General features: G+C 41.7%; 1 protein-coding gene and 1 long non-coding RNA gene across 2 annotated transcripts; both read right to left on the bottom strand.

Annotated features, from left to right (window-relative positions):
• Window positions 1-1,112: 1,112 nt before the first annotated feature.
• LOC132710514 (vomeronasal type-2 receptor 26-like) lies at window positions 1,113-2,484 on the bottom strand. Its single transcript, XM_060686908.2, has one exon. It carries the CDS (start codon window positions 2,480-2,482, stop codon window positions 1,583-1,585), a length of 900 nt encoding a protein of 299 aa, XP_060542891.2. The 5' UTR covers window positions 2,483-2,484; the 3' UTR covers window positions 1,113-1,582.
• A 6,653-nt stretch (window positions 2,485-9,137) lies between these two features.
• LOC132710511 (uncharacterized) lies at window positions 9,138-10,685 on the bottom strand. The gene is made up of 2 exons (XR_015734312.1): window positions 10,444-10,685; window positions 9,138-9,661 (listed from the first exon to the last, which is right to left on the bottom strand). It is a non-coding gene; the product is annotated as an uncharacterized LOC132710511 (long non-coding RNA).
• Window positions 10,686-12,549: the final 1,864 nt, after the last annotated feature.

Raw genomic sequence — 12,549 nt, forward strand, 5'->3', positions numbered from 1 at the left:
TATCATCCCCTGCTATTCCAGGTTTACACAAGCCAAGACAAAGAAAAAGCACTCCTTTCCATGTTGATTAAATGAAAAACAGAAGGACATCTGATAAATCCCTTTTCCAAAAATATAACTTTGAGACATTAGGTAAAGGTAAAGGTTCTCCTTGCACATATGTGCTACACGTTCCCGACTCTAGGGGGCAGTGCTCATCTCCATTTCAAAGCTGAAGAGCCAGCGCTATCCGAAGATGTTTCCATGGTCATGTGGCCGGCACGACTAAACACAAAAGGAGCACAGAACGCTGCTCCCTTCCCACCAAAGGTGGTCCCTATTTTTCTACTTGCATTTTTTAAGTGCTTTCGAACTGCTAGGTTGGCCAAATCTGGGACAAGTAATGGGAGCTCACCCCATTATGTGGCACTAGAGATTTGAACCGCTGAACTGCTGACCTTTCAATCGACAAGCTCAGAGTCTTAGCCAGTGAGCCACCCCATCACATATGAATATATAACAATGTAAATAGTTGATATTAAGTCCTCTGTCCTTTTACCTCTTTGCTACACTTCATTTTTCCCTCTTGTTTCCCCCTATTTTTTGTCCTAATTTGGCCGACCCCTGTTTCTGATGATGTTTAATAAAGGTATGCTGTATTGTTTGTTAGTTCAAATGATTGGCAAGCTCAGCGTCTTAGCCACTGAGCCATCGAGTCATGCGTCCCTCTTTTGGGACGTTAGACAAGGGCTAATTCCAACTCTTTCAAGAAAAAAGTTGTTTCACAGACAAGGAAAACTATATAACATGCTGATAAAAATGTTGTTAAGAATGTTAAAACATTCTTAAAAGAAGGAAGTTAAAGCTAAGGAAAATATAGGCTTTAAGACAGTACATTTACCCCCCAAATAGTAAGTAGGCTCAGTTAAGATGATTATTGTTCCTCAGGTAAAAATGGGAAAGGGTTGTATTTCTTCACTTTGGGGCCTTCCTGCTTTTGTATTGCTTTATTAAAAACAGGAAATAGAGTTGTTTAATTATTTTTTTTGTCTTAGATGTTGCTTGCTATTCAATTCAGGCCTCAGTATGATGATATAGCATTTAGGGAAAAAGATGCACACGGAGCCCCACACTGGATGTTATAATGCATTATATTTGAAGTTTTGTACAATGTCACAATATCCAAAATCTTCATTTCAAACCCTTGGTGGAGAATATGTGGCACACACTATTCTGCAGAACAATATCTCCCATCGTTTTTCAAAATCATTTATCCCCAGCAACATCTCAATAAATCATTTTGTGAAATCATATTTAAGGTGATATAGTAAGAAACTTCTAATGTCCTGTCATTCTTTAATAATGCAATAAATAAACAGAAGATATGGATATGGGAGAGGAATCAAAATGGCCTCTTTACACAAGAAGAAGGGCAAAATGGGAAGATGTGAAGAAATCTGTCCCATAGAATCACCAAGACTCAGATATAACTGAATGGATAACAACATCATCATCAAATGGCAAAAGGTTACAGGTCTTCACTTTGAGGTCTTACTGATTTCTCATGGGTAAAATAATAGAAGGTAATACAGTTGTAGATCTCTCAGTTATTTCTCTGTTTTATATACTGCTTGCTATTCAGTTCTGGCCTCAGTATGATGATAAAGCATTTAGGGAAAAAGATGCATACCAGGAGCCCTGCACTGGATGTTATAATGGAGAAGATCTCCACAGCCACCATATGTTTGCCCCCTGTAGTCAGATAACTAGGAACAAAGGAGAGCCAAACACTGCAGAAAATCAACATGCTGAAGGTGATAAATTTGGCTTCGTTAAAAGAATCTGGTAATTTCCTGGCAAAGAAAGCTACAGTAAAGCTGACAAAGGCTAAGAGGAACATGAAGCCCAAGACACAGTAGAACATGACAAAGGAGTTTTCATTACATTCCAGAACAATTTCTTCTGCCATTAAGTGCATGTTCAAATCAGAGAATGGAGGAAAAGTCAACAGCCAGACAGTACAAAGAACTACTTGAATGAAAGAGCAGAAACATACAATAGAAATGGCCAATCTTTTCCCCACCCATTTCCTCATTGTAGACTTTGGTTGGGTGGCCATGAAAGCTAAAACCACCACAATAGTTTTTGCTAACACGCAGGATACAGCTACAGTAAAAATGACACCAAAAGCACTTTGTCGAAGGAGACAGGTCGCTTTATGAGGTTTGCCAATGAATAGTAAAGCACAAAGGAATGAAAACAGGAGAGAAATGAGAAGGATGTAGGTGAGGTTTCGGTTATTGGCCTTGACGATGGGGGTATCCTGGTACTTAATAAAGATACCCAAAACCAACACTATGATAAAAGAGGAAGAAAGAGAACAAATGGCCAAGATGGACCCCAAAGTTTCCTCATATGTCAGAAATGTTACAGTTTTTGGAAGACATGAATTCTGTTCCTTGTTTGGATACTGATCTTCTGGACATGGAAAACAATCGTCCATATCTAGGAAAAAAATCAGGTAGAAGCATTGTCCTTATACAATGAACTGACATTAATTATTGATTATGTGCATTAAGCTGGTGTCTACTCTTAGGGGCCCATAAATAAATATTCTCCTTTGAACTCATTACTACTCTAAATGCAGCTTCACTTTGCTGATGTTCTGCAGTTCTCCTCTGTCCTTCTTCATCTACCCACATTAGAAGGACTTCCGTAAATATTTCTTTCTAATTCCATTGTCCCATTTTTTACAATCAATCAGATTGTTTAATTCAACATAGAAATGCCAAATAGAGCTGTGGAAAGCATAGGATTTTATCTCCAAATGTGGCTTCTGGTTTGCAGAAGCACAAAATTATATCCTCTCTACATCATTCAAACACACATAGCGTTTCCATGGAATTACATGATAGCTTGAAATGTTGAAGGTGGTCTTCTGAAGTGATTAATATGGATTTGATCTCAATCTCTGCACAGTCTGAATATCAACTATATCAGTATCCCACCACTGCTGTTATGTGAGCTGCCCAGAGAAAATAGGGATTTTTCCTCAGTGTGACAAAATGGAGTTAAGATCTGTATTCTTATCATATTATACAGTTACACTGCATCTATAAACTGTGAGAATGTTTTGTCTGCATAGAAATGAATATTTATGGTATCTAATATCAATACAAAAAGAGTAGTTTTACAAGAAGTAAAAGAGTTCTCAACTCCTCTCTAGGAGAATTTCTTATACTACCAGGCTTGAAATTTTAGGCCTGGATAACCTTGAACTACGCTGCCTACGTTACGACCTAAGCTTAGTACATAATATTATCTACCATAATGTCCTACCTGCTAATAACTACTTTAACTTCAACCTCAATAACACAAGGGCTATCAATAGATACAAACTAAATGCAATCCGCTCTAATCTCGATTGTTGAAAATACGAGTTCATCAATAGAGTAGTAAATGTCTGGAACAGTCTACCTGATCCTGTTGTTAGTTTATCTAACCCCCATCCCTTTTCCTTTAAACTGTCTACAGTGGATCTTACACATTTCTTAAGAGGTCCCTAAGGGGGCGTGCATAAGTGCACCAGCATGCCTACAATCCCTGTTGTAATGTCCCCATTTACATGTAATCATTTCATGTGTTTATGGCTATGTTATTTATATCCATTTATTTGTGCGATTTTTTGATGTGTCCATGTCTATGTCTATACTGATACTGTTTCCTTGTACTTGTTGACAAATATTTAAATGAATAAATAAATAAATACATCTGTAAAATCTGCATCACTCATTGTTCATCACTCACCTATTCTATTTGAAATCTTCCCTTCTGGACAGTGAAGACAGTCATAACAACAAAATGGCTTCCCTTCTATTCTCTTCTTAGCATAACCCAAAGGGCAATAGTTATTACATAGAGAAAGTGGCTGGACCTGTTCATAAAGGATAGAAGAGAATGCTTTGCATTTTTCAAGACTTTGTAATAATAGTTTTGGTCTACAAAGCTTCCACTTTGTATCAGGTTTGGTGGAAAGGCTTGTGAGTGATGTCAGTGAAAAAAAATAAAAGGGAGAAAATGCCATGGGATTTACAGAGCTTCCACAAATAGTCTTTGTTATGGCTCTGTGATTAGAATGTAGTCTTACAGGTTAACTCTATCCATACCCTGATGGATTCAAGGTTGACTCAGCCTTCCATCTTTCCATGTTCGGTAAAATGAGGGCCCAGATTGCTGGGAGTAATATGCTGAAATTGTACAGAGAGTGCTGTAAAGTAATATGGAGCAGTCCTATTGGTAATATAGTCATATAGTTTACCTATTGCTAATATAGTTTACTTTGTCTTCTATGTATTTTTTCAGCTTCCTATAGCCTTTTCTAGTATTCTGGTAAATAACTACTAAAAGAAATCAATGGTTTAGTTTCTATACCATCAACCTGTTGTAGAATGAAGGGACCAAACAACATTCCTGGGTCAGCCAGAGACAGTTTTATTGGGCAAGGTTCAGAGCCAGATTTGTACCTGCAGCTTTGAACAACCCAAGAGCTGTGATATCTCTGTTTTTATACATTTCTAAAACAAAGGATTCAGTGAGATCATACATTTTCCATATATGGTTAACATGAGATCATACATTCTCCATATATGGCTAACACACACCTGTCATATGATAATTGACACATTTCCTCATTAGTAAACCTTTAGTAAACCATTATTTTTAGTTTATAAGATTATCTTTAGCTAGACAACCTTTCTTAAATGCTGTGGTTGTTAATGGGAAATGTACTGCTGTCCTTAGGTAAATTTATTGGATTAAGTAACTCTTTGTAACATATATGTCTTTGTGTCATTCACAGTGAGGTCAGTCAGATGTTTTCCATATGGCTGTCCTTCCGTGACATCTAGGTCTCATCAGAAGATATATTACCACTTAATGGGGTTTAGCTGCTTTTAATGTAATCTCCAAGCAAGCACTTTTCTCTCTTATAATAATGTGAATAGAGAGGGTCTCTCAGAGTTCATGTTCTAAGCACGTCTTCCCCTTATAATAATGTGAATAGAGAGGGTCCTTTAGAGCTCATGTATCTGACTCTGTATGATTCCTTTCTTTTATCCACATTAAACCAAGAACTATTCAATGGCAATTCCTGCTGTGAGTTAAGATGATATATTTTGCATAATGATATGGATTACATATGTAGAAAATTAGTACCCACCCATCTCCTAGAAGAATGAAATATTTTGAGGAATACTTAAAAAGACAGGGTAAAATATTTCCCCTAAGAGAGAAATAGAAATCTTAAGGGAGACAGAAACTCAACCCAAACTCTCTCCCCCCAGCAGATATTTTGTGCCCATTAAGAGAGATTGGGCCATCCTATCTACAAAACAAAAGACTTTCGGCTCCAGGATGATGGGATTAAGACATAACCGTCCAGGACAAAATAGGATTAACCCACTGGCAGCACCACATTGCAGAATCTCTTAAGGACTTTGTATCACTCAGAAAACTTCAACGAAACCTGAGACAACCTACAGAGCTATGTCCCCTACACAGAAAATAGAATGAATGTTCTTGCACAGGAACAGAAAGTTCAAGTTCAAAGCCCAAGAGTAGGTATAAATACCCGTCACTCTCAACTCCATGTGTTCAGCTGCACCAGAGAACCATTTTTTAAGGGACTTTAAGGGGCAGGAGGGTTGTGTGGATTTGGGGGTTAACCTGCAGGGGGAGGGGTCCGGCCCAGCTGTCAATGGGGCCATGGAGGGTGCGGATTCCGGGGGTAAGGGGGACATTAGAATCCATTCTGTTGAGGGCTTTTCCATTAATACGTTGAGTGGGAGGGGCAGATATGGCGGGAGCAGGGGGCCGTATCATGTGGTGGGGGCACGCACTCGCTATCTTCAAGCGGTGGCGTGCCCCAGTCCCCATAGCCCTTCTCGCACTCCAGGCTGTTCAGTCTCTCAGGGCCCGAGCCTTCGGCTGCTGTTGTGCAATGCCAGGTCCATGGTAAATAAAGCCCCCCTCATTTGTGATCTTATTCAAGAGGGGGGAGCGGACCTGGCAGGTATTTGGAGACCTGGTTGGGCCAGGAGGGGGGAGTCCCCCTTGTAGAGATGTGCCCATCAGGCTTCCATGCATTCCATCAGCCGAGAGCCCAGGGCAGGGGCGGTTATTATAAAGGAAGGTCTTGATCCGAGGGAGAGCACTGTTCCATAGATAGCTGGATGTGAGTCCCTTTTTGTGAAGTGGGGCCGTGGAGTACAGATGGGCTTGTTGATCGTGTACCTGGCTCCCTGCCACGTGCCAACGGCCCTGCCCGAGCTGCTCAACATTATTGCCGAGGTGGCGGTTGGTACCCCCAGATTTTTAGTCATGGGGGATTTCAACCTGCCATCTATCGGTGAAGCGTCTGAGGTGGCTCGAGAGTTCATGGCTTCCATGACGGCCATGGACCTTACTCAGTTAATTCATGACCCTACACACATAGGTGGACACACTCTGGACTTGATTTTTGTCTCTGGTCAGTGGTCAAGTGGCCTCAATACAGGGGATATAGTCATCGAACCCTTGTCATGGTCTGACCACTCGCTCCTTCGACTGGACTTTCTAACTGCTGCACCTTGCTGCAGGGAGGCGGGACCGACCAGGTGGTTGCGCCCCAGGCGCCTGATGGATCTTAATAGGTTCCAGATGGAGCTTGGGCCATTTCCTGAGACTCTGGCTCATGACTTGGCTGAAGACCTGGTGGCCGCCTGGGATAGTGCGGCCGCCGGGGCTTTGGACCATGTCGTGCCTTTGTGGCCTCTGACCCGGCACCGAACTCACCTAGCTCCTTGGTTCTCCGAGGAGCTGAGGGAGATGAAGTACTGGAAAAGACGCCTGGAGAGTAGTTGGAGGACCAGCCGCTCCGAATCTGACCGAACACTGGTGAGGTCTCATATTAAGACCTACCTAGTGGTGATAAAAGCGGTGAAATCTAGCTATTTTGCTGCTCTTATCACGTCATCAGATAATCACCCAGCCGCCCTGTTTAGGGTGACCCGCTCCCTCCTCCATCTGGAAGCGCGGGATGATCCCTTGCAGGGTCGAGCTGAGGACTTTGTACAGTATCTGTACGACAAGATTGCTCAGATTCGGGAGGGCCTGGCCTCTGACTGGGTAAGTCCAGATGGGATGACTGAGGCAGGTCTTGAGAGTGTTATCTGGGAGGAGTTTGATCCTGTTGCTCCTGAGGACGTGGATAGGATCCTGGGACGGCTGAACGACCACATGTTTATTGGACCCGTGCCCCTCCTGGTTGGTACTGGCTTCCTGGGAGGTTACACGAGGCTGGCTCCAGGGGATTGTTAACGCTTCTCTGAGTGAGGGGGTCCTGCTGGCCGCTTTGAAAGAAGCGGTGGTGAGGCCCCTCCTCAAGAAGCCTTCCCTGGATCCAGCTATTTTGGCTAACTATCGTCCAGTCTCCAACTTTTGCTTCGTTGCGAAGGTTGTTGAGAGTGTGGTGGCGTGGCAGCTTCCCCAGTACCTGGATGAAGCTGTCTATCTGGACCCGCTCCAGTCCGGTTTCCGGCCTGGGCACAGCACGGAAACGGCATTGGTCGCATTGGTGGATGATCTCTGGAGGGCTCAGGATAGGGGTTGCTCCTCTATCCTGGTCCTGTTAGATCTCTCAGCGGTTTTTGATACCATCGACCATGGTATCATGTTTCACCGGTTGAAGGAGCTGGGGGTGGGGGGCACCGTTCTGCAGTGGTTCTCCTCCTACCTCTCTGACCGGTCACAATCCATGTTGACAGGGGGGCAGCGGTCGACCCCGAGGCGCCTTGTTTGTTGGGTGCCACAAGGGTCGGTCCTCTCGCCCCTTCTGTTCAACATTTATGTGAAGCCGCTGGGCGAGATCATCCGCGGCTTTGGGGTGGAGTTCCATCAGTACGCTGGCGACACTCGGCTGTACATTTCCACCCCAGGCCACCCCAACGATGCCCTTAAAGTGATGTCCCAGTGCCTGGAGGCCGTGCGGGTCTGGATGGGGAGAAACAGGCACTGACTCAACCCTTCCAAGACCGAGTGGCTGTGGATTCCGGCGTCCCGATATAGCCAGCTGGTGCCATCGCTGGCTATTGGGGGTGAATCACTGGCCCCCATGGAGAGGGCTCGCAATTTAGGCATCCTCCTGGATGCACAGCTGTTTTTAGAAGAGCATATGACAGCTGTGGCCAGGGGGACTTTTTATCAAGTTCGCCTGATATGCCAGTTGCATCACTTTCTGGATCGGGACTCCCTGTGCACAGTCACTCAAGCACTCGTCACTTCTCGCCTGGACTACTGCAATGCTCTCTACATGGGGCTCCCCTTGGGGTGCACCCGGAGGCTGCAGTTGGTCCAGAACGTGGCCGCTCGGGGGATTATGGGACCGACGGGGCGCTCACATATAACACCTCTCCTGCGTGAGCTGCACTGGCTTCCTGTGGTCTTCCGGGTGTGCTTCAAGGTGTTGGTAACCACCTTGAAAGCACTCCATGGCTTAGGGCTGGGGTATTTGTGAGACCGCCTTCTGCCTCCAATAGCCTCCCACCGACCGGTTCGCTCACACAGACAGGGCCTCCTCAGGGTGTCGTCGGCCAGCCAGTGCCAGCTGGCGACCCACAGGGGGAGAGCCTTCTCTGTGGCAGCACCTGCCCTCTGGAATAACCTGCCCCCTGAGATACGCATGATATCTGACCTCCGGACTTTTCGTCGGGCCCTGAAGACACACTTGTTCCATCTAGCTGGGCTGGCTTGATCCGATCCTCTCAGTTTTTTAATTGAATTTCGGTTTTAATTGGGTTATTTTAAATTCGGGCCAAAATTATTTAATTGTTTTTTAAAATGTTTTTAAATTTTATATGCTATGTTTTATCCTGGCTGACACCGCCCTAAGTCCCGCAGGAGAAGGGCGGTATAGAAATATAATACTATAAATAAATAAATAAATAAATAAATAAATAAATAAATAAATAAATAAATAAATATGCTTGGTGGTTCTGCTTCATCATTAAACCATCTTTCCAATCAGCTCCCATGTTTCCAGTTTCTTTCTCCCACCATGGAACTGAACCAGGTGGATATTTCTTCCAGCACATAATTAAGAGGTTCTTATGAAATAAATTGGGTTATTTCTACTAATTTTTGGGATTTATTTTGGTTACAATTAAATTGTTACCTTTTCAGCACTGTCTAAATGTGTAAAAGCTTTGTTGACATGGTTATTACATCACTTCTAAAGGCATTTTTTCTTCTTCTAACTTGCAGGAGTACTATATGGCAATTAAACGTTCCTTTCTATAACATCAATCATTATAGGTTTCCCCAGGCATATCTTTTAGTATTTCAGACATAGGAATCACAGGAATTGTCCCACAGCTCACATCTATTCAGTTAAAGCAGTAACTGAATTCCGGATTATCCAAACCTGGTTAAACCTGCTTGGCCAAATGATGGCTTCATCCATTTTTAACCTGTCCTCTTGGGAAGTCACAGATCCTATTCCACCAACTTTGACTTTCAAAAAGGATTTATTTGGGAATGTAACCCAATTGATGACATCAAACCCAGCCTTTAGTTCTCCGTTTTGGTTGAAAGATAGTGTTTCTCCTGCAGTATTATTGAATGAGATGCTTCTTACTATTTGATTGAGCTGCAAACAAAGAATAAAGGGAGGGGACAAACAATTCATCAGGATCTGTTAAATGATGAAAGCCTACCTCCATTTCACAAAGTATATTTCCAAAGTATAGAAAAGAAAGGATAGTTTTTACATGTAGGTTATATCTTAATGGAAGGGACTTGTCTCCATTTTGTGATAAATTCTCAATGGCATACTAGCATATTTAACTGGCCATCCAATGATATGGAGACAAATTTATACAATTGTTTGTCAGACAACACCTTGCCAACAAAAGTGTGTATAGTCAAGGCTATGGTTTTCCAGTTGCAATGCATGGCTGTGAAATTTGGACCATAAGGAAGGCTGAGCATCAAAGAATTGAGGCCTTTGAACTATGGTGCTGGAGAAGACTCCTGTGAGTCCCTTGGACTGCAAGGCAATCAAGCTGGTCAGTACTAGAGGAGATCAACCCTGACTGCTCTTTATAAGGCCAGATCCTGAAGATGAAATTGAAATAGTTTGGCTACCTAATTAGAAGAAAGGACCTACTGGAGAAGAGTCTAATGCTGGGAAAGATTGAGGGCAAAAGAAGAAGGTGACGACAGAGAATGAGGTCGCTGGATGGAGTCACTGAAGCAGTAGGTATGAGCTTAAATGGATTCCAGAGGACAGTAGAGGACAGGAAGGAATGTGGTCCATGGGGTCGCAATGGGTCGGACATCACTTTGCAACTAGCAACAACAATGTCAGACATAACATAACATTATGTTAACATAATGGAGAGTAGAAACCCCTATGACGTGAGACATTACCTTCCATGGATGAAGTTGGAGAAGTTCAATAACTCCTACTTTGCCTACTCTTGCTCTGTTTCTGAAGGTAGTTGAATAAGCAACATGTAATGCTTGTGCCAAAATGTAGACTGCATTGTAGATGCTATAGCTGTGGCCAGTCATGTCCATTTCAAAAACAGATACAGGGAGGGTCTCTATCTTCTCATCACCAGTGCATATCAATGGACTGTCCATTATGGAGTTACTCTTCTCACCAACTATGGAGCCTGAGAACACGCATCCAAATGCCTCCTTCCAAAAAACCCTAATAAAGTCATCTTCTTCATTAAAGTTTGGTTTTCTTGTCTGAAGAAATTCCTGAAATCCTACGACCTCTCTTGAATGAACTGCAAAGGATAGAGCACCATGGAGAAAATCTAGGTCTTCCCATCTCTGAAAAGGAAGAGATGTGAAATCCATCTGGGCTGTCATAATCCAGATTTTACTATTTCCTTGTATTGGTATATCTTCAAATTTTAACATTGAGGGAAACATTCTCAAAATTATCATTATGTCAATTTCGCCTTGAAGTAACACCGAATTGACGGTGCTTTTCATGATAGTGCGGTATATTTTCATCCCTCTTTCCACCATATTGACAATATCAGTCAAATAAGAAGCAAATGGGAATCTTTCAATGAAGTCAAAACAGATCCCATTTTGGGCAAACATGGGAACCACATTTTGTGCAAACTTCTCCCCATTCTCATTATTCACAGTTACAACCCCAATCCATGTCCATTTAAAATTCTGCAGTAGCTGAAGAATTCCCTCATACTGAAGGTCCGTATTTGGAAACATTTGGTGATAGAAACCTGCCTGTTTGTCCTTATTTGTCACTGGAGCAGACCCATACATAAACTATAGAAAATGCAGAAGGATTCAGAAAGGAGACAATAGGCTTTGATTTTTTAAAAAGTGCATTAATGTATATTTTTCATTATAGTACACAAAGCAAAAGTTTAGTTCCATTACATATTAACAGGTTTAGATTTGGCATTTATCACACACACACACACACACACACACACACACACACACACACACACACACACATATATATATATATATATATATATATATATATATATATATATATATATATATATATATATATATATATAGCCTCAATTTTGCTTTGATTTCTTTGGGACTTCCTTTCCTGTATAAACCTTCACGTTTAGTTCAATCTATTGTTTAAGCTCTGGATATTAAATTACTTTGTGAATTCAGTCAATAACATTTGGTGCACCAGAAACTTTCTCGTCCAGTTAACATGGAACATCCAACTATTAACAAGAGTGTTTCTTAGATTTGAAAAGAAGTTTGAAAGAAAAATGTTCCTCTTGATTTCAGTCAATGTTTACTGTATGCCAGCGATCAAGTCTTATTTAAATAAATGGAAAAATTTAACTGGATTGTATCCATACTCCACATATATGGTTACCTGAGGAAATTTGTAGATGTGTAGAATGATGGCCACATGAAGACATACGTCAGTGTCAGGTCCTCCAATCATTGCTACTGGATATTTCTGAATGTCACAGTTGTAATTAGGGATTAATCTGCCTTTAGAGGAAAGGAGTTCCATTGTAGCATGGTACATCCATTTTGGATTAAAATGGCTGTTATAGATTTGAAAGCCCAGGGTAACATTGGGTAAAATATGGGGATTAGTATTGATCTCCTTAACAGCAAATACTAAAGCCAGGATATGTTGGTAAATCTGGGTTATGACCCTGAAGAGAGAGGTACATTATTTGCTATAACTCATTTCTTGCAGAATATGATATCTATTTAGCCTCTCCTTTCAAATATATTATAATATAAGGAGTTGATCCAGTCAATATATGTAACAAGCAATAAGTTTCATTCATTGCCGTACCATCTATTCCATGCCGTGTAGTATTTTGAGTCTACCTTATCTTTTAACTCAAATGTTAATTTATCCATTTCCGCACAATTGTAAAATTTTTGGATTATTAGTTGATCAGTTGGCAATTGATGGTACGACTGGATAAATTAAAAAAAAGGAGAGTTAAAGTAAAATTCTGTAAGAGAATAAAATTAACAAATAGGCACCCT

Source organism: Pantherophis guttatus, chromosome 4, assembly GCF_059756535.1.
Source record: "Pantherophis guttatus breed Tessera chromosome 4, ASM5975653v1, whole genome shotgun sequence".
Taxonomy (NCBI): Eukaryota; Metazoa; Chordata; class Lepidosauria; order Squamata; family Colubridae; genus Pantherophis; species Pantherophis guttatus.